The 22674-nt window shown below is 49.5% G+C and overlaps 1 protein-coding gene across 1 annotated transcript in view; it reads right to left on the reverse strand.

Moving 5' to 3' along the window:
* nr3c2 (nuclear receptor subfamily 3, group C, member 2) overlaps window positions 1-22674 on the reverse strand; it is a 64652-nt gene that overhangs the window by 13084 nt on the left and 28894 nt on the right. Inside the window, exons 3-5 of the mRNA XM_023799151.2 lie at window positions 12120-12256; window positions 3547-3663; window positions 994-1299 (exon numbers count right to left, since the gene is read on the reverse strand). Coding sequence (XP_023654919.2) covers window positions 994-1299; window positions 3547-3663; window positions 12120-12256 — 560 coding nt within the window. The remainder of the gene's footprint in view (window positions 1-993; window positions 1300-3546; window positions 3664-12119; window positions 12257-22674) is intronic.

Here is a 22674-nt window from a genome sequence, read left to right on the forward strand (position 1 = left end):
ATGACGACACCCCCCACCAGCGGTACAGGTACTCTGGAGTCCTCAGTGGGTTCATCTGAGGCCACCTGCGGGGGCGGGGTGGGGGAGGGCCGGGAGACTCTCGCGTCTGTTTACGTACGACCTGCTGCGGTAGCGTGTGGGAATTGGTTCAGCGCAAACTCCCGAGGAAGATTCGGCTTATTCCCCCGCCGATCCGCGCTTGGGCATGGAAGGCTTGCCAGGAATCTGTTCATGGCTACGCGTCACTGGCCGCTCTTATGGCGGGCGAGAGACGGCCCCTTCACCTATCCTTCCTACTTACTAATTACCACATACAAAAACATCCCTCTACACAAAATACTCAAAGGCATGTCCCCCTTTCCCTAAAAACAAAAAATACAACAGCAACCCCCCACCCCCACCTAGATACGCCCATCGCTAGCGAGAATGCAACGCGATCCGCACTAATTCGGCAGCGCGGCGCAGGGCTCTCCGCACGTGTGGGCGTACGGCGCTCTGCGTGTCGGCGAGACGCATTACGACCCACTCTCCGTCTAACCGGCTATTTATAAACCCCGATACTGAGCACAGACACTCGGGAAGCATCAAATATTTGTGATGCAGCACATTAAATATTACCAAAGAAACAACTGAACACCATCAGTTCGGAATGCAAAAAAACATCTCACCCAGACTGGGGCTTCCTGAAGATGAAGGTCTGATTTTTGCATACTTGTGTTATATAATTTAATTGACAAATAAGTGTTACGGACCCTTCATTGACTTTACCATGTTCAGACATTCCAGTTCACCTCTAGAGATTTTTGGCCCCATGAAAACAAATCATATTGGGCCTCCAACCCAGACTAATACAATTACATTTCAATTTTTTTAAGCTCGCTGCCACTCTACAGCATCCCTACAGACATTATATGATAGTTAACCTTTAACGCAGTTTTTTTACCACGCCGGCGCTGGGTCACGGTGCACATGCTTGACGCCGAGACGCCTAACCTGGAAGCACTTTGGCCCACTTGACGACCCGAATCATCTGCTTCCCTGCCAGCTGGTTGAGGCTGGACAGCAGGTGGTCGGTGGTGTCCGGCTGGGTGTTGTCGTAGCCCGCGTACACCACCTCCGGCTCGATGAGCTCCAGCACGCTGCAGATGGAGGGTGACAGGTAGGGGGTCACCCCCGGGGTATGTGGCACCAGAGCTCCGCCGTGGCCGACCTCTTTCTGGCCCTCCTTGGGACTTTGCAGTGAGGGCAGTGGTTCCTCGCTCACGCCCTTCATCTTCCCCAGCTTCTTGGACTTCCTCGCTGCGGCCAGGAAGACAAGGCGACAGGCGTGAGCCCAAACGAGGTGCATCTGTGCAACTACATAGCGGTGCATGCAAAACCCCCCCCCCCCACCACCAAGAAAATCCTTCAACGGAGAAGGGCTCAGAGTCCAAAATAATGAGAAAACCAACAGTACCGAGCGCAAAGCCTTGAACGCTGATGATATCCAAACACGCCAGGCCTGAGAGGCTAGAATTACGCCCGCGCTGAGCCTTTGATACACAGCGCACTTCTGCAGCACCACGTAGATTTACTGGCAAACTTAAAATTTTATTTTTGTGCTTTTTTTAAAAGGAGAAAAAAAAAATCAACACGCCTCATTCGGCAACAAGAGATGCCTCTCTTGTGATATTCAAGAAAATGAAAGATTTATTTGGAACGTGGACAGAGAAATGTAAAACCAGGTTTTCTGTTGCTTTCAACTAAATATCTCTATCAAAAAAAATCAGATAGTGCAAGCTTTTTGGAAAAATAAGCAAATCTAAAACACATTTATTTATTTATTTTAAATCGAGATCTCATAATATCAATATTGAGCCCTGAATTAAACTGGCTTTTTACTGCAATTACCTTTTCTACGAGTTTTTTAAATCAACCGCTGCTCAATGCAAATCCCACAGCGGTGCAGCAGTAAATGCAGAGGAAATCAGACGTGGATTAAATGTCATTATAAAATCCGTTTCCCTGGAGATAACCTACAAAACTAAACACACACATGCAAAGAAAAGACACGTATTTCTATAGCATTTCCAAACTCTCCAGTTGCCGCTTCGAGCTCAAAGCTTAAAACTGACAAGAAGATGTATTTTAATGGAAGCAGAAGCGTAGTATTAATAATGTGCATCATGAAGCTTATTGTAATGTGGGCACTGGGAAAGCCTTCGGATTCGTGCATGTGCAGCCGAGTCAAAGGAAATGCTGGGCCTGACAGCTTTGCTCCTTCTGACCGTCTGGGGTGGGGGTGGGGGGGGGGGGCGTGGACCAGGGACAGCAGCCTGGACAGGTCTCAGAGAGAGGTGGAATTTAGCACCAGGCACTGGTAAGGCGGGTGCCGGGGACCAAACCCAGAAGGAAAACAGGAGCTGACTGAGAGAAACAGCTCGAGGCGGCTTTACTGGGTTAGTGGATAACCAGCGCGGGGAGTGTAGCTAACCGGTTTAGCCAACACCTTCACCTGTCACCTTGTTTCGAATCACACATTAACATCTCCCTGGCCTCCTATGCTGCCTTCCACCATTAGATGCTGAGAAGGGAAATGAAGAGACAAATTGTTTACCTTTACCCAACAAATTAAAGTGGTGCCAAAAGTCACGACGTGATCTCGCACGAGGACTGCCGGATCGGTCGCGGTGCAGGTGAACGGGCCAGTTGGGGAGCGTCACATTTGGGCCAACCCAAATGAGAAGGGGGGGGGGGGGACACTACTGCTGGGTGTGGTCAGTTTCGAGGACGTCTTACACGGTCTGGAAACCTGCTGGCTTCCAACCAGGCTGCCGTGACCTTGGGCGACCGAGCCGCACGGTCCGCGTCCCGCCCGGGCATTAGCACTGCGCTTAGGGCTAATCGCTCCCGTGCGCAACAGACGATTGGTCCCTCGGCTTCCAGCCCTGACCAATCACGTGCTGCCAAGGGTTTTCGCTCAGGCAAACAATGGACATTACATATCACGCCTGCGATTCAGCTTGAGAATCATAACCTGATTATACCAGTTTAACCCGCGTGACTGATACACGCAGTTGCGGGTTCGGCATTGGCAAAGATTCCGGTCAAGTGACCGCGCTGAAATTCCAATTTGACAATTGGGCCCAGTTCTTGAGTCCTGTGCTTAATTGGACACCAATCAGGTTTGCTGTACTGCCGGGTAAGGGCTTGGTTGGCAACAAGCAATACGAACAAAACATTCACACATCAACAAAAAAGCCAAACAATCTTGAAGTGTCATGCATCAAACTGTGCAGCAGTAACAGCTACTTGTTCCATTCCAACTAAAGTTACTGAGGAAGAGGCATTTAAGCAGCTATTTCAGTGGGGTTTACTTTCCTGTCACACCATGCCAGGGGCAAATGATCAGTGTTACATCTTTCGGACGCATTAGATTCCTTGTTCTGCTAATGACCAGTCACTCTGTTGGCATCCCCAGTTTAGCTAGCATATTATTTTCATATTCTGGCCTAGAAAGGCCATAGATTCTCACAGAAATGGAACAAAGGGGCTTCTGGTCCTCACCTCCTAAATTCATCCCGGCCTGAAGACACTTGCGTACTCTGCACGCCGGGCAATTTTTCCTCCGGATCTTGTCGATGATGCAGTCATTTCTTCCAGCGCACAGGTAGTTGTGCTGACCTGTGGGGGGGCAGAAGGGCAGTAATGTGGGGGTGAAATAAATGACAAAAGATGGGAGCACGGTGAGGCATACAAAGCAGAAATAAAACAGCACATGGGGGAGGTGGAAAGTGGAAATCTGAACGCTGCGCCTGTATAACAGCGGAAGTGTGCATTCCGGAACATTCCATTTTAAGTACATTAAGCACAGAAGGCCACAATGACCTGTTGATGACAGCCGTTTATTAAAATGAAATAACATTATGAAAAGAGTCACTGGAAAGAATAATCCTCCGGAGCCACATGACTGACGACGGGGTGCAAAACCCGGAAAAAGGAACAGAAACTCAAAACGAAAAATCACACGTGAACTTTAAGCATCCTCTCGAAGCTCCTGATAGCATGCTAACAGCAAGGGTGCTCGCGCGTGCAGCAGCGCAGGCTCTGCCGCAACGGAACGTCGCATAAATAATAAGCGTTGACTGAAGCTTTAGGAAGACAGTTTCGCTGATTCCTGTCACAACTACCCCCCCCCATACCCCCCCCCCCCCCCCAGCTAGCCGGAAGCTAACGGAATGATCTCTCATTTCAGGCCCCGTTCTGCTCCAGTAACTCCACGAGGCCCGTGAGCGGCACGCCCACGCATTCCTTGGGCCCGAGCCCACATCAGACGCACAGTGCCCTCCGCTCTCCCGTGCCCCGCGCCTGCAGAGGTAAAACATTTCACAGTCACGTGTATCTGCACACCGACAGCCCCCCCCCCTCCCTCCCCATACACCCCACCCAGTCCAAACCCCACCGCTTGCTAATTCCCCTTATTTTGACTGAAAGGGAACGTGGCTGGAAACAAGAGAAGTTCTTGAATGCGCGACGGATCTGTCTGGGAGCTTCCAGGAGCCAAACAACGGCAGAAGGAGCAACGGCAGCTGCAGCTCAGCCACTATTTCTGGCGGAGTCACGTGACCATTACATAAGCCTATTTTTCTTGCTCTAAAAAACAGTAAACTGCGCGCAGGAAGCGCGATGCCAGACGGCATTCTGATCAGAGCAAAGTCAATTCAGATAACTTGACGGCCCCTTCTGCTAAAGGACCGTTCCATTCCCATGAATGCGGTTAATTATTGTCCAGAGCAATTACACAAGCAGGAATCGTCCCATGTCCCAAGCAAGCCTATTTTTTTTTCCCCCCGCAGCGGAGGAGGGACCGGCTGATAAGTGGTCACTTTTCTACGGATTCATCTATGAGCGCTTCACTTGAACTGCTGAACCAGTCGTTAATTCTCTGAACAGGTTGCCAAATGTCACAGGACCTGCTTATTTATTTACTTCAGGGGATTTATATACAAAACATCAAGTGAACCGGAGCTTTAAATAACATTTTAATATAAGGTAGGAGGTGGTGAAACTCTCTGCATCTTGAAATAATTAAATGCATTTTGAGTGCTATATACTTTGATAGCTGCAAAGTTTTTAATGCTGAATGCTGATTTATTCTTCCGAGCTGCAGACTGAGGCGTAACTGACACGTGCGTGTAGATGACTGAGGTCATAACAGCGTCACGTGAGGCATTCCAAACGGGGGCTACTTCTGCTCAGTGACGTGGTGCTTTTGGCAATGTGGGGAAAAGGAGTCATGACTTGGGGAGGACCACAGGATGTTTCACGGTCCTACTGGGAGAAAATATTCATCTGGAGGGACAGGTCCCATTTCACGTGCCTCGGGATTTTTCGGTGACAACGTCGGAATTGCAGCATAATGGGCGGGTCGGAGCAGCACCGCAGCCAGAACTACGGCGGGTTGCGACAGGACCAACATGCTGACCCGCTGGACAGGTTTCAAAAGCGAGAGCGACTTCACATCAGCTCAGATCTGTAATCCCAACTCCTGCTCACGTTTCTGGTGGACACCCCGCTGTCTGCGTGAAGGTCCCATCATTGTGGTTACTGGGCCAAATTCCAGTCACTCTGCTGACTTTGGAGCTTCTGTAATTAATACATTGTGGGGACCAGGTTTCCCCAGAATATGTTAAAATCCTGTAACTTTTTACTTTGTGGGGACATTTTTTCAATCTTAAAAAATCTGCAAATGCAATCAAAAAAACTGAAAGTGCCGAAAGACTTGCATTTTGTTTGGTTGCTAATGGTTAGGTTTAGGGCTGGGTTAGGGTTAGGGTTGTCATAGTTGGGGGATTAGGGTTTTTCCCCCATAGAAATGAATGGAGGGTCCCCACAAAGATATGAATACATGGACTGTGAGAACAAAGGGAATAAACATCTGCAAAAAGCACACAAATGTGAAAGGAAACCCATAGTGGCGGAATTCCTTTCTGCTCTTTTAAGTAACCCATTCCAGAAGCTACATGCCCACCACCACTGATGCTCTGCAACCACCAGAGCACTAAGATACACATCTTGAATGCAAACAGAGAATTAGCTGCTGAAATCCTATGGGACAGCCCTCCATTCTGACCTCTTCCTACTATTCCATCTTAACCTCATAATGTTTTAGCAGGATTACAATTTCCTCTGTTACATAATCGCCTGGAATCCTACTATGTGTGCATGTGTGGTCATGAATATATTACATTCTGGGGTACAAATGTCCCCACAATGTGATAAAAACCAGTTATTTGATGTTGGGAACAAAAAACAGTCCCAACAAGGGCAAACTCAATTTTATATAAAAATCTGTGACTGCAATCAAAAAACTAAAGATGACAGAAGTCTTGGTTTTTTGTTTGGTTCCTTTTGGTTAAGGTTAGGGTTGGGTAGGGGTTAAGGTTGTCATTGGGATTAGAGTTTAGTCCATAAAAATGAAGGTACGGTCTCCACAAAGATATGAACACAAGTGTGTGTGTGTGTGTGTGTGTGTGTGTGCGTGTATGCTGGCGTGTGTGTGTGCACGTGTGCGTGATGTGGGTGGGAGTAGGAGTCGGTTTATGGGAAGGAAAAATCAAAATCCTTCCAGAGCACGATTTCAGAAAATCCACACAGAGCCAACTGGGCCATGGAGGGTCTTATATAGGAGTGTTGGAACGGGTAATAAGCAAGTAAATCTGAACTTACACATCAAAGATAGGAGGCTGGCTGAAGTTATGTACCATCTCTAGGAATGGCTGCACTCCTCCTGATTCATCACTCCCTGACCTGGAAGGATGTAGCTCTGATTAGATCAGATGCTCTGCAAAAGCTCATGGTTGGCTAATACCAGCCAAGCCTCCTCCGCCTCATTGGCCGGCTCACTGACTGACATGGTAGTATACAGCTCATTCATTGGCTGAACACAGTCGAGGAGCACTCTATGAGAGTCTGCCCCTGGTGTTCATCATCCACGTCACATGATCTTTTGGCAGCCCAAACAAAGCAAATATCCGGGTCGCAAAAGGAAAGTCGAGGCGTACGAGTGTCTTCGCAATGTGTCAGCAGCTAAGCGATGCATGAACCCACACGCAAACTCTGCCACCCCATAATAACAGTTCTGATTGTTCAGACTGAAAGTTTGTATTTCTTTTGCGCCGCAACTGCGCGGTAATTACAGCAGTCGAATGTTTGTCGTTGCCGAGATAAAGCCCAAAACAAACATACAACTTCCTTTCATTACGCTGTTTACATTGTATTGCCTTCCGGCAAAAAAAAACAGAAATCCATCAATTTTTAATGGTAGCTGTTATATAAGAAAGAAAACCTGATTGGCTCATAAGTCACTGTAAGGGATTAAAACCACAACCGCATGTCTATTAGCAAACCTGTCATTAGCTCGTAAAACAGGGAGCACCTTTCCCTGGTATACCAGTGTGTTGGCAAGGAGCAGCACTCAGTGGGGATTCTGCTAGATTAGATTCTGCCTTTTTAGACAAAACAGAGAGCACGATAAATGACCATATAAACAGGGAGAATCTGACTCCTGCACAGTGCCGGATAATCTGCGCGTTCGCCCGTGCACAAAGGGGATATCCTCAGAGCCTCCTCGCAATTTGCGTTCGTGTCAGAGACCGAAGCTGCCGTCAAGCAGCCGGAAAAGATGACAGATAATTAAAACATTAGCACCAAGGGCACGGGCGTAATCGGTCATTTAAGGCCAGCGAAAGTTAAGGACGCGGACACAGCAATCCGGCCCCTCCGCTTTGTAATTATCACCAAAAATGGACACTGCTTTCTGTAGGCTCAGGGGAAGGTCAGTGAATCCACAGAGTCTATGGGATCACTGTGGAGGTCACCCAGATGGCTTCTGTGGTGTGCAGAGCGGAGGTGGGACAAAATGGTATAGTCACAGGGGCAGAACACCATTTGGGTGATTTTTGACCTCTTGATGTTCTGGCCCGCAAACCAGGTGACCCGCTGTGCGGCAGCTCCGGTGGAGACGGCAGGGACCGGACGCCGTCCAGACGCAGCTAACCTGCCGAGTCGCCCCTGCACTCCCCACTCACCCCGAAGGTCGTGAGGCTCCAGCAGCTCCAGCCCAAATCGGCCCGAAACGTGACGCCTCGCGGCCGAAAGGTCCCTCTGTCACCATGAAAATACCGAGCCCCGCAGAGAGCTACGGAAGAGCTACTTCCACCTTTCTCCCAGCACAAACTGGTCTCATTTCCTCATAAGGACGACACATACCACGATAAACCTACGGTTTACAAACCAAGGCCCAGCAAAAATGAGTTGATGAAGAAGCAATGCTGGATATTACACTTGCAGAACATCGAGAGACTGCTCATCCTGCACGACGGCCGCCTCGACGCGTCGGCTCTGCCCAGACCATCTCACGCACATGGCTAATTTGCACACCCCCGTCCGCCATTCTACCGGTGGGTGGGGGCGCACGGCTTAAACTCACAACTAGTGGGTTTCCGAGGTGGCCTGTGTGGAAAAAAAATGACATGCCCTCACGCCGCTGTCATCTGCGAAACGCCATCCAAGCAACCCAGGAACTGAGTAACTCCGGGAAGCTTGAGGCAGAAGACAGCGCTATCTATCCGTAAGTCGTGTGCTTCGTGTCAGGTGCCAGGCCCTTTCGCCCGGCACCGAGGGACGGCCTAAAGCGCAGGGGTGAGCGCGTACAGGGAAATGTGAAGTGCAAATGCTAGGTTTAAAGGAGATGCTGTATAGCTGGCATAGTGATAACGCACAGTAGCGACAGTGATGCTAACCTTCAGGGGGAAGTATCTTATTAAGAAAAAATTGTGCATGAGAGCGTGGGCTAAATGTCCACTCTACCGTGCGCACGTATAGTATTTTTAGTACAAAACAGAATGATTTTTCGCATAAGAATGTCCGCCATGTGCAATCGCAGTAAATAACCTAGAGGTTCTGTGCGCTGCAACACTGCCAAATGATCCTCTGTACATAAAAATACATTTGCAGGAGTATGGCGTGCTTAACATGCCTGCTGTTCCGGTAGAGGTTCCTTCCCCCAGCAGAATCTAATTTTAATGAACGAAAGAAGACCCTCTGGAAGTCGGAGCACCGCAGTGTCGGAAGGCTGTACACCAGCCACTATACACCCATATTTATAACCTATTATTTAGCACTTGATTTGCCATATATTCGAATAAAGTCTCTACCTGGAGACTCTCCTTCAGTTGTCATTGTTTCTCTTGCACTACATTCTGGTGAACATAAACCAGAGCGTAAAATTCCTCATTTTGTATAAATTATTGACATTATTATCGACATTTTCTTCACTTTTTGAATTTTACCTTGTAATTTTTACAAATGAGAATACACTTAAGGTGGATATAGGTTTACTGAATAAAAATAACCAAAGCATACTGCTAAAATAATACAGTGTTACATAATAGAGTTTGACTTTACATTATGCTAGCTGTAGGGTTAGAATGGTTCATGAACAATTGTTACTTAATCCTGCATGAATCCATAGGGACTGCTACAAAAATGCCCCTTGCCTGGGGCATTCGGAAGTACAGACAAACGGGGATGTTTAATTACCCCTGGATCTTGGCACCCCCCCCCCCCCCACTCACAACCTTGTTTAGCTTAACAATGAATAGATTCTGCACCGAACTGGAACTGCCAGTGATTCGAAACCAGCAATGCTCAATAACTGTCCATTAAGATACAGATAATCAAAAACATCGTTTCCACAATGTTACATCTATCCGATTCCAAAAGGACAACTTTGTCTGCACCCACTGGGTTTTGTACTTTGAAATAACGAAGCCAAAAAGCGCACAATCAAAACTTGTCCTGCGAGTGCAAATTGTGGCAAATTCCCGTGCATCAGTTTCATATATATGAAATGCTTTTGTTTCAATGTCCCACAACAGCACCCTCCCAGTAAAGATCCACCCAAACAGGACAGAGGCTGACAGGAATCTCCCACAAGGCCCGTGGTGATCACGGTGACAAAAAGCTACTCAAATTAGCTTAGTGCTCTTTCTTCGGCGTACCTTCCACGGGAGGATCTACTAACTTGGGCCTATGATGAGGTCACACACCAGAGTGCCAGCCCCAGTAAGGACACTCAATGCTTAAGTTAGGGCACCTGGTCAAGCCCCTACGTTCCCGAAAGGGGTCTCCTCTCTGTCTGGAATCGGGACATCTCAGGGAAAGAGCGGCTGACAGGTCCCAGCATGGCTCATTCCTCTGGAAGCGGCGTGCCTTAGAAGCCGCCGGAGACGTCCCGCGTGTTCTGCCATTTCCACGGCCGACGGGCTGCATTTCACTCCGCAGATCTGGCCCCCGTCCTCGCATTCCTTCCCCCTCCCCACTCATTACTCACCCGCGCCACGTTTGATGACGAGACGTCGCGCGGTGAGATGAGCAAGCACTTCTGCTCGCCCGGGCCACGGGACAGAGACGAATGGCTTTATGACGGCTTGATGCATATTTCATGGTAAAAAAAAACCATGACAGGCAAGAACAATACCAGGAGAAGAAATTAAATCAAATAAAGATATATGCACTGACCAAATTCAATAAATCAATACAATCCTCTGGCCTCCTTATCCATTTAGCTACAGATGACTTTGCCGTCGTTAAAGAAACTTTACTACAAAGGTACATGGAAAGCTTGCTAGTTAACATGAATTTGTAGGATCTTCCTAAAGTTACAGCGACTGGGGGAACCTTGGCTGATTAGTATATTAGCAGGTGTTTATGCTACAGGAGCATAGACGCGCAGTGACGGCGGAGTGACGATATTTATGATCAAGCAGCATCACACAGAAAGTAACCCTCGCCCCATCTGCACAGAACCGTCCGGCCTGGATGAATCGCCCCACACAGACTCGGCGTGGGACAGTAATGAAGCAAATACATGACCCAGCGCTGACATAAATCACAGCGCCCTGGTTGGCTGTTAGAAGCCAGATTGCGGAGGCTTTTTGGTCTGCGCGCATGTTTACGCCGTCTTAAATGCCTTCGCGAATTCAGACACTTTGCTAAATTAATTAGTCGAGAGGCTGCAAGTAACACTCAGAAATGAAAAACAGATTATGAAATCTCGGGTTTATTCGGCGCAAGGACACAGACGGTCATTATATACGTTTGGCCAAGCATGGGAAAAAAAAATGGATGAAGCACTTAATCATCTGACCACTTGTTTCTCTTCCAACATTTTAATCACGCATTTAAAAAAAAAAAAAAAAAAAAAAAAAAAAAAAGCATGGATGGCTGAAAGAATAAATGCATATAGAAGAATTTTGGCAGCTGCGGTGTGGAATACAGGCAGCTTGAGGAACCTTGGAGAAGGTTCCCTCAAAACCTGCTCGCGTTTCTCCAAACGGCACAGCTGCACTTTCGGAAGGTGACGGAAAGGCGGGTTTGGAGCCGACCACCGCATGCTGCTCTCCTGCTTTTTCCACGCCTCCAGCTGTTCTCAGCTCCCCGGTGCTTGGTAGCAGCTTCACGGTTGGGAGCCCAGCCGTGAGCTGAGCGCCATGCTTGAGGTTTTAGGATTCTGTTTTTAAAGACAGGCTGGACCTACCACACACCAGTCCCCAGAGACTGCACTCCAGGACTCAAACCTTACATTTTTTCCATAATGAATACGAATTGATTCAGGAACAACATTTAAAACCATAGTTTCCTCCAACGACGCTCCCGTTTCCCCTCCTGCCACGCATGCCTCAGCTGCATGCTTCTCCGATCCATGCCCCGATTCCAATCACAGGTCATGTGACACCAGGGGGCGGGGCTAGTGCATATGGCCAATCTCACTGTGTAAAAACAGCCCTGAGGAGCCTGTGGTGGTCAATAAGGACACCCGGGGGCAGCTCAGGAAACCGGAAAGTTCTCATTCCACCCAGAGCTCTAATGACATAATGAAATGATCTGACTACTTGACGGGATAAAGATTGAGCCATCTCTTTGCCCTTGAGAGAAACAGACATATGGGTCCTTTTAAAACCAGCTGAGCTCGCCGGTCGGTTAAAGAGCACGGCACACCCTGGTTAGTAGGAGGGGACAGCGGCCTGGGAGAGGCCAGGCTGACGGAGACTACGAGCAGAACGGGTATGTCCTACCTTCCACGGCTCTCTTGAAGAAGACCTTGCAGCTGCCGCACGTGACGACACCGTAGTGACATCCTGAGGCCTCGTCTCCGCACACCAAGCACACTTTGGCCGTAGAGGAGCCCAAGGATGAGTGTCTTAACGATGAGCTGGAACGAGAGCGCAGGGCACAAAAGCATCCGTTTAGCAACAAAGCCCTCAGACATCCCCACCACCAGGCCGACCACGCAGGAGCCTGACTCCTCTAGGTGATAAAACACTGACAGTTTTACTGTGTGAGGCGGTGGCACAATCTGGCTAACCACGAAACTGTCTGCCAATTAAAAGGCACCATTTCACACCCACTTTGAGCACCGCGACGGCCCCGGATCTACAGTAATATGTTCTCAGACATTAGCAGAAGGACTAGAGCGACCTGTCGCACAGGAGATGTAAACTGTGAAGAGCAAAAAAAAAAAGAAACAAACGGCTAAAATGTCGGGAATGGAATCAGGGCCTCCACCATCGTCACCCTGAAAGTCAACGTCATTAGCCGTGCGCACGGTCTCCCCACGTTTATAATTAAGCTGATTTACCTAGTTCAGGAATGAGTTCATTCATCGCATAGTACCAGGTTTTGTTTACAAATAATGTGTTTTTTAGAGGAATCAAATCACTGAGTCATCACACTGCCTGGAGGAGCTGCTTTTGAAGATAAGATTGACTTCTTTGAGGTCTGAGTCTATTGCCTCTTTATTCCCGGTCAACATATTACACCATTTCTTGTTTATATATCATTCAGCGTTTCCCTGGTGATTAAGGCTGTGGGCGTGGGCCCTCGGAACGCCGACACCGATCATGGGTGTGGAACATACTGCCGTGGATGCGCTCCCTCCCTGCCAAAGCGTACGTGTGAGCAGAGTGTCCCTCAGAGGAAGGTCTCCTCCTCGCTTCAGCTCGGCGCCCGTAACCTTCTGAATTATAGATGAGGGCAACCTGCAGACGACGGCGGGGACTTCTGAGGTCTCCGTGACCTCGGCGGGGCAGCGCCATCGTGTCACCGCGCTTCTGCATCAATAATAAACAGAAAACCTTCGCCCCTTAGCGCCTATAAATGGGGAACGAGCGGAGAGAGAGATGGACGAATATCTTTTGCGTGGCTTGACCTCCAATTGAAACATAAACAGTATGAAATGGGCCCGGCACTCCAAATAGTTTCGCTGACTCAGCAAAAGGTAAGTCTAAATCCCTCCCCCCTTTGAAACCTGACATACTTTCTGCAAGCAGACAAAAGTGTACCCTTTAAAAGTTTGACCCTTCCGAAATATCCACGGCACTAAATTAAACCGTGCATAATTACAGAGGTTTTAGTCATTTGATGACCCTGTGCGCCTCTCGGGTCACTGCAGAAATGTCCTCTTTTTAAAAGCCTGACATCGCCTTATTGCGCTTTATCGCGGTGGTGAGGAATTAGGCGGCGATAAGGACTACGCACAATAGAATCACGGGAAAAGTTTCAGGAAGGCAACTTCTCTATTGGGAAAAAAAAAGAATAAAAAATCCACAGAGGAGAAGAGTGAAGCGGAGTTTCTCCCCACGGACCCTGGTCCCCTGTCACCCGCTTCCCCGCAAAACAGATGCCGCAGAGACGGCCGACCGAGGCTGCAACTGGCGGCCACTGACAGCAGCGCACACGGGAGCCGCTACCTGGGAGATGCTGTCACCTCCCCGCCGGCAAGCCGAGCGCCGCACACCTCCGTGTGCCACAGGGACAGCTCCGACGGCAAACAGGAAAACGTGCCCGGTGACATCAGTGCGCATTGCCGGCTTTTCAGCGGACCCTTAAACACCAAAGTGACCTATGGGACGGCCTCTCCGAAAAGTGGTGTCTTTGGTGTGAAGACCACGAAAAGGTGATAGCGTCAACACAGAGAAAACCCAAATATACCATAATATACATTATTTTCATGTCCTCCAAGCAGCTCTGATAACAACTCGTCAGAGCCTTACTTACAGAACAGAACCACATGCACCCGTTAAGAGTTTCCTACATCTGCTACAGTCTCATCAGGAAGTTCACGACGGCGTTACCCGAAGACCGCATGGCGTTGCCCGTGGCATAATCAGGCGTCTGGTCGCCTTCTGGGCCAATCGGCAGCAAGGTCTTTCGTGACAAGATCCGTCTGCCCGCAGGAGACGGAACACTGAGGACGCCACAGAATGGCGAGGGACCGCTCCATTCACAGAAATCTGTTCCGTTTCAGAAGAACGGCGCGGCTTCAACACGCACATTCACAGTATAAACATCTGCCACTAGCTTATATTGTACTGAATCTGCCTCCCACAAATTTGCAAAAAAAACAACAGGACCTTTTTAAAACATCCAGAATAAAACAGATCCAAAATGTTCTGAGTTTGTGACTTCTGGTTAGGACGTGCCGTTAGTCTAGACGGCAAAGGAGGCCATGCAAAATACTGATAGAAACCAAAAAAACTGAACAAAAAGCCAGCGAGGGTCATTTGGCATGTTTAAGATATTAGTGATACAGTTTCACTCACTTGTACGAGCCGATTTTAATCGGCAGCAGAAGCCGATTAAGATTCAGTCGGGAGACTTTGTTATGCAAGCTGCCGGATCGCAAAGACACCTCAAGCGCGCGGAGGGTTACCGTAGTTCAGGCCCAGAACGGGGCCACTTATCTAACACTCCCGCATCCGTCAGACGCACGTTATATATCTGCCTGCTGCTCCAGGTCTCTTGCAAGCCGGTCTCACCTTGCCGGTCCAGTAGGAGGCACTATTGGCCGCCCAGGTAAATCAGATTGTCACAGAGTGCGCCGAGTACCAATAAGATGATAACTCCTCCCAGTACAGTAGAGTAAATAGTACAGTACAGTAAATAGGTCACCCCGGACGCGTCAGAAAACACTGGAACGCAAGCGCAGATGCGCAAGCCGATTCCAGGGCCTCGCGGGGTAGATGAGCCGCGTCCGTACGGAAGGACGCTTCAGAACTTCATTGCAACATGGCGCCAAATTAAGGTCGCCGTTCGGACTTTGAAGCACACTTTAAAAATAACGCCCTCCTGGGTGGCCACGCCCACAGAAAGCACTCCACGGCAGATTGGCCACAGCCCACATGGAGGGAGCCAATCGGTCTTCTGTTTTTTATTTTTTTTCCCCCCTCCGGCATGACATCATCACCTGCATGCACTGCTGCACATGCAGCCGGGTGCACGGCGTAGCGCAGCCGGCTTGAGCCAAAGGCATTGCTGGCTGCATTTTACAGCCTGTTTTACACACCACAGACAAACCAAGCCTGAGGGCTGAGCTGCTATTCTTATTACAATGTACATTTTTTGGTGCACGGTTCAAAATATGCGATATGAAGGACACTACTAATGTAGCTATACCATCCCTTTTAAGGCAATTGTTAGTCAGAAAATGTTAAACCCATCCATCCATCCAAGTCAGCGCCTTACGGGGTGGGGGGAGACTGGACCCAATCCCTGGAAGCATCAGGCACAAGACTGAGAACCCGCCTGAAGTGGGTGACAGTGTTCAAGAATTTCCCCTGCAAAATTCAAAGGGGCTCGAAGGCCGGATCAGAAAACGCAACACATGGGCTGAATCAGATGCCGGAGCCGTTTGAAACGGCGTGTCGGCGCTTTTCCACGGAGAGTGTGGGGGTGAGAAAGGCAGCCCCCCCCCCCAGAGTTCCAGCGCTGTACTGCAAACAGCGGAGCAGCAGTTTGGCTCTCACCGCCTTCAGCACATCAGTCTGGCTCGCGGTCGCGGATAAACACGGGGAGAGCAGGTCCGTGCCAGGGGTCAGCCAAGCTCGGAGGGGAAGCTGGAAAAGACGGGGAGACACGCGGAGATCTTTAAAGTGTGATGGAATGCGTGGCTGTGCCCCGACGCCGCTGCCGGGCAGCCTATAAACGCCGCGGACCACCGCGCGGCGAAGCGGGGGAGGGGTCACCTGACCACGGGTGTCCCAACGAGTGTGTGTGCGGCTCACCTTCCAGGGAAAAAGAGGGGTGTCAATTTAGGAAGGGAGTCGCCGTGTGAGAGGCGTACAGATGGATGAGAGAGAGCTCGGAGCGGGCTGGGGGATGAGGCCCAGTGGACTCGGATCGGCACGACCAAAAACTCACTGGAAGAACTCTGCTCTCAGCTCGGCAAACAACCGCCACTATAACAGACACCGGCTGCCATCCCAGCCGGGAATATTTATACAACGTGTTCCTCGGAATTCAGGGGAGCATAGGTAAAATAAACAGAGGAACAGAAAGACTGCTAATGGCACAGTCTAAACATTATCTCCGCACCCACTTCCAACCCACTCGTTTTTTTTTTTTTAGTTCCACGTGCCCAAAGGTAAACTATCCTCTCGAAAACACACAGCCACCTTCCTTACGTCAGGATGTAAAAATTTCCATAACAACGCACAGCTAAATCGTCGTGGCTTGTCGAATATGCATACGCCATTTATGGAAAACTGGCGACCAGAAGATTAAATAAGCCAACGGCAGCTTTATTGTCATAATCAAGATAAATGCTTAGATTACATTAAAAGGGCAGTATTGAGTGACCCCGGGGGAGTGTTCCAGATTGTTCTACTGACATATGACAGAAATGCAATCCTTCATTGTCATTCAGTTCCAGTTTTAAACCTTTGACAGATCAGACGTCTTTTTTTTTTTTTTTTAACAGATCCAGTGTTTCCGTGTAAACACTGACACGCACATGGAACAGAGAACTCCCCCCCCCCCCCCAACACCCACGCAAACACCCACGAGCCACACACTGGGGACGCTGTCATTCAGCTCCACATCTGCTCCGCATCCGGCCAGCAGGACGCGCCACGCCCCGCTCGTTTGCACACTCCGATCGCGACCCAACGCCCCTCTCCGCCACGGAGCGCGGCGCACGGCAACGGTCACGTTTATCACGGTGAAAAACATCCTGAAACGGGTAAACGGGTTTTTAAGTAACATCACAGAAGGTGACACCGAGTGCCCGATGACAGCGGTGCTGGGAACCTCGGCGCTTAATTGACTGGCACGCTAACACTGCCACGCGTCGTCGATTCCGCTCTCAATCTGCCTCATAGAACGGGACTGGGGAGTCACATGGAACCAGATCTGCAGGTTCTAGAGCACCTGGGCCCTAATGTGTGGGGGGCATGTTGTTCACAGGACTGCTAGCAGCACGAAGCTGCCGCCGTGACAGGCTTGTCATCTACGTCAACACATAGTGAGGCGGTGGCTATGGACTGCGAGGGTGGAGGGACTGCACCTCATGTGCCGTGCCACACCCGAGGCCTTCAGCGTCCACACGAGAAAGGTCAGAATACTCTGCCGCCAGCTCCTCACTCCCCCCTGGCCCAGCCATCTCAGGTGGAACAGAATGCACCTCCTTCTTCCGGAACCCCACTCAAGTTCTGCCCGGCAACCGCCACCAGGCCAGAGCCCAGAATGTCCTGCGCAATGACAATCACGAGCCATTGTGATGGAAATGCAGCTCCACCTCCTCCCCCATCAGGCCTTAGCGACAGTACTTAATTACCGGGAGAGATGCATCTATCTCTGCGGACAGGGGAGAGGGCCTCAGAGAGGCGAGACAGGTGCTTATTACCGCGGCACCGCGACCGGGGCCGGCCCGCTCTCCGTGCAGAGGGGAGGAGGAGGGTCTCAGGTGCGCCGCTGGGAGCGTGCCGCCGTTTATTAAATTAATCTGCTACACGGGCCGCTGTGCTTGGGTTTAAACGCGCTCCTGCAAGCGAAACGAACAAGATGTGGAAGAAGGGGAGTTTCTCCTCTGAATAAAGGTTCTGGTACGCAGATGCATGGACTCCTCCTCATCCTCCTCCTCGTCGTCTCCTGAGATTTCACAGGCACATTTTTGAGGTCACTGAAGACCAATTTCGAGACCTGAAACAAAATCTGTCCTTTTTTCCCCTCTATTTTCCAAATGGCTTCCGCGGATGCTCCCTCAGCGGAAATCCCGTCAACAATGACGGGCCTCAATGGAGACGACTTCTTACTCACTAAATGAATAAGTCATCAACTCCCACTAGTTGATCATTTAGCGATCCGCCGTGACGGCTATTTTTAGAGGCCGGCTTCCTGGAATCACCGCCGAGTGAAAAGCGAAAGTGTCTGACGAAACATGGCCAAGGCCAACTGGAATACGAGTCGACTGTTTAGGGGACGCAGTCCTGGATGTTGCGTCAATTTCCACGCAGAGTAGTACAGGGGAAAACCAACAAACCCAAGCGAAAAAAAAAAAAAAAAGTCTGACATTGTGTCATCAACAGGAAAGGTTAGACACATTCTCGGGAGTAAAATCCCAAGTACGCAACTTCGGTGAGCTGAGTTGTGCAACGATACACAAGAGAGTGGTGAAACAGCCTGCACTGCAAAATCGTGCAAACAGAATACAGAGATACCATTCGAAGGACCTCTGAATGGTGTCCTTCTAATTTTTGTTAATGGGGCTTAGTGGAATATGAATGACTAAAAACAGACCTGCTTCAAAACTGCAGTAACTCTGTTTCATTAATGTCCAAATCTTGTTCTTAGTTGCTTGGGTAACTTATGCACCGCTCTCATACCATCTTGTTCCATCAACATAACATCCGCCCCCGTGCTCATGAATATTTAAATCCATTAACCTAGGGCTTGATGGTGACAAGCTGGTCTGAAATTTCTAGTGACCTCCAGACTTGGCTCAGGACAGCGAAGGCACACAGGAAAGCGAGATGGACCACGTCAGATTGACTCCGACTTTCCACAAATCCCTGGTTGCACCAGGAGTCAAGTCACCAGTGTGCGCGAGCCACGAGATACATCACCCAGCTTGGATCAACATACTCTATGACTCGCACACCGACGCACGATAAGACACACAGCAAAGCTTCGACACACCTGAACGCACGCAAAGCACGGCACAAAGCAGTCGACGGTCAGGTCTAATCAAAAAGCAGAAGCGGGGCAAGACTAAGGAGGTAACGCTCATCCAAGCAAGTCAACCTCTAGTTAAGACCCAGGAAAGGTGCACTGACATGACAATCGAAGTACAGCGATGCCAACGTCTGTCAAGCAGGTGCGGCTGAGTCGCAGCAGAGGGGAGCAGCGGGGGGAGCAGTGGGGTGAATGCACTGCTGGACAACACAGCAGAAAAGCCGCTTACAGAATATTATGCGGAGGATTTCCGCGCCATAATCTGTAACAGAGCAAGGTCTCTTTGCATGCAGCCCTTGTGAAGGTGCACTGTCCTGTTCGGACCGCACCACCCCCGACAATTACATTTTCCGGGTTGGGCTCCCTTCACAGTAATATATATTCCTAAATTGCCACCATTTCCAAATATTGTCAGACCTCCCGAGGCGTGTGCCGCACACAGACGACGGCGCGCCTGGGGTGATCATGATGATCTCCACTGTGCTCCAAAATTGATTTGTGCGATTAATGTACTGTGGCAGTAAAAAAGGTCACATTTTCTGCGTCCGCGTTGACATCCCACAAAACATCCCTGAAAAAGGTTATAATGGTGCAGAGTTGGGGGGAGGGTGCATGGCCCGCATGCTAATTAAAATGATGGCAGGACTTTTAAAAACAATGCATTCTATCTTTTTCTGCTCCTGAATGAGTGAATGAATGAATGAATGAATGAATGCTACATTAATATTATGCTTTTCAAGACACTCGGAGCACTTTACAGAACCAAGGTGGAGCCACTTAAATCACCCCCAGTGTAGAACCCACCGGGCCGACGTGACACCAGCCATTCTGTGCCAGTATGCTCACCACAGGGTGGCTACGGTGGCGAAGGGGCAGGAGAGAATTCACCAATTAGATATAGGGGATGATTAGGAGGCCAGATTTGACATGTCCACAGTGGGTAATTTTAGCCAGGACATTGGGGCACCAGCCCTACTCTTGTTTATCAATTGGCAGCAATCCATCTCCTGCCTCCTGATTTCCCATGTTCCTCAACTGAGACATGACGCAAAGTGTAGGGACCAGAGACACACCTGCCGTCAGCTTACCCTCATGCGGCCTTTTTGGTTTGGTTTCTTTATTGTCACATTGGTCGGGAGATTTTCAGGCTCTTTCTGACTGCAGTGAGTCGGTCGCGCAGGAGGACACACAGCGGTAAACGTTCAAGGCCCCTTGTGGTGATGCATCCCAGTCGAGCGGTCCAGTGAGGACCGGGGTGACCTACCAAAGTCTGAAACCACAACAGCCACCCACGTCCCTGCCCCCCTTTCCCAAGGGAGGGAGCCAGCTAATCACTCTTCGGAGTCAAGCACTGCATCCAGTGAGGATATTCAGAGTGTGAGGGGGAGAAGGTGGAAAGAACATCTGGGATCTCAGGACGATGGAGCATCTGCCCATCCACCAGCAGGGGGCGATTTGGGTGGTAGGGCCGCAGAAGTCGAGTCTGAACGGCGGCACCTAGGCCGGCACGCCCCATACCCGCCCCCCCCTCAAGCCCTTCCAGAGGACAGCTTCAGCGCCACCGGCCCGTCTTGCTTACTCATGCAGATCTGGCGCGGCCCTTCCCTGGCAGCGCGGCTGCCCGCACCTAGTCCAAGAGCGGCCAGCGGAGGCTCCCCGCCGGGCGTCCCAGTTCGGAGTTGGAATTCCAAATTCTCAGACCGCAACTCGCACGCTGCCCAGGGACTTCTCACCGTGAAAAAAATAAAATAACCCAGAACAATCCTCCCGAGTTTGAGCTGAAGTTGTCGCCTGTCGGTTTAAGAAAGCATCCGGAATGTCGATAAGTATGGCGGAGGGAACGCCGGGGATTGTCACAAGGGAGAGGCGACTCGGAAAGCGCGCTGATGGGTCACGGCAGAGCCCAGACCCAGGGGGTTGGACACATCCCCTGAGCGTCCCCCCAGCCTTTAGATGGCACACTATATATCATGGTGAAACATTTCAGCTCAGTTACAGCTCGAGCTTATCGGTACCCGTAGATGAAAATCACCCTACGCACGAAACGTGTTATTCCTGCACCGTTTTGTAATTAGAATAATAGTACTTAATGTTGTGCTTTCCCAACAGCTGCGATCCAGAATGATGACAGGGAGAGATAGGCTACTTATTGTTTTTTATTTTTTTTGACTGCATGTGCACAGGGGAGTCAGGCAGCTGGCATGCTCGACGATTTAGATGCAAGGGGCGTTCTGCGGGGCTTGTCGTTATCTCTCAGACACGGCGTATAATTAAATAAGGGCCAATTGCAGTTTTTTCAAGTTTTGAAATGGCATATCATGCATGCAGAGGCTTTGGGTGACCATGACAGGCCTACAAAATGAGGACAGTGGGCAACCCAACAGCCCCCCAACCAGATACACGAGCGCGTTTCGGCGTTTGCCGTTTCATCCGCGAGAACTCAACATTTTGACAGAATAAATGCATCTAGGGTTTTTACGTGAACCTATACACGGAATAAAAAATATCTGGACTGTACTTCTCTATGGAAAGCACCCAGAGGCAAAAAGTGATAAAGATTAAAAAGCAAATTAACTCATATCAGCTCGTTTTTTGTCTTACACATACTGGCAAGTTATTTCGTCACTGACTGATCAGCAGAAATAATTTTCCTGAGCAAATTAAAAATAAATAAATAAATAAACCTCAAATAACCAACAGAACCATGGAGAACGATTCTGCTACCCAAGGAACAGAGGCTGATTGTTTTTTGGGAAATAATGGGCCTGAAAATCGACAGCAGAATTGAGATAATTATCCAGCGAGCGGCCAATCCTGACGATGGAATGATGGCTCCATAAAATGGCTGATTAATCATCAGATGGTGGATTTATGCTCCTTAATATGTACCTTCAGTCTGGTTGCCTGCCATGTAAATCAGACTCCTCACAAGTACCACAAAAGATACATTTCTTTTAAACCACTTTAAGGTTTAGGTACAGATTACGATATAATACCAACAATAATAAAGAACATTTAAAAAATTATTTAGCATGATTCAGATATGGAACAACACGTTACGGCACACCAGTGGGATGCGTCACGCCCTTCAAAGTGTGTCCTTGCATCTGACCTTTTTTCAAATTTCATTTCTTTTTTTTTTTTTGCACGTCCAAGGATTACTAGGGCCATATGGTCAGCGGGCGGACAATACAACACCTGTCAGAGAGCCGGGCCACACCACACCGCCGCGGAGCACCGAAAGAAAAGACGAAAATAGAACATCCAGTCAAACTGAAATAACAGGAGCGCATGTGCTAACCCCCGGCGTCCCCCCCCCCCCATCGTACCCCGGGCCATCGCCCCAACCCTGCAGCGGCCAAAGATGCAGGTCAGGCTGCTGCGTTTCGAAAGTGCTGAACAGCAATTGCTTTTCTGTCCTGATTTAAAACAGAAAGCAGAGTCGTGTCCCAAAGGTGCGTTCAATTCCGAATTTTCTCAGGCTACTTTATATTTCCTTCTGCTTCATTTTTGATGTTCTTCCCGAAACAGTTAAAACGCTGGCGGTGAGAGGATGCGGAGGCACATTAGATTGGTTTCGGCTGTGAGATGAATCAGAGAGGTCTGACATCTCCAGATCTG

Source organism: Paramormyrops kingsleyae, chromosome 25 (genome assembly GCF_048594095.1).
Source record: "Paramormyrops kingsleyae isolate MSU_618 chromosome 25, PKINGS_0.4, whole genome shotgun sequence".
Lineage (NCBI taxonomy): Eukaryota > Metazoa > Chordata > Actinopteri > Osteoglossiformes > Mormyridae > Paramormyrops > Paramormyrops kingsleyae.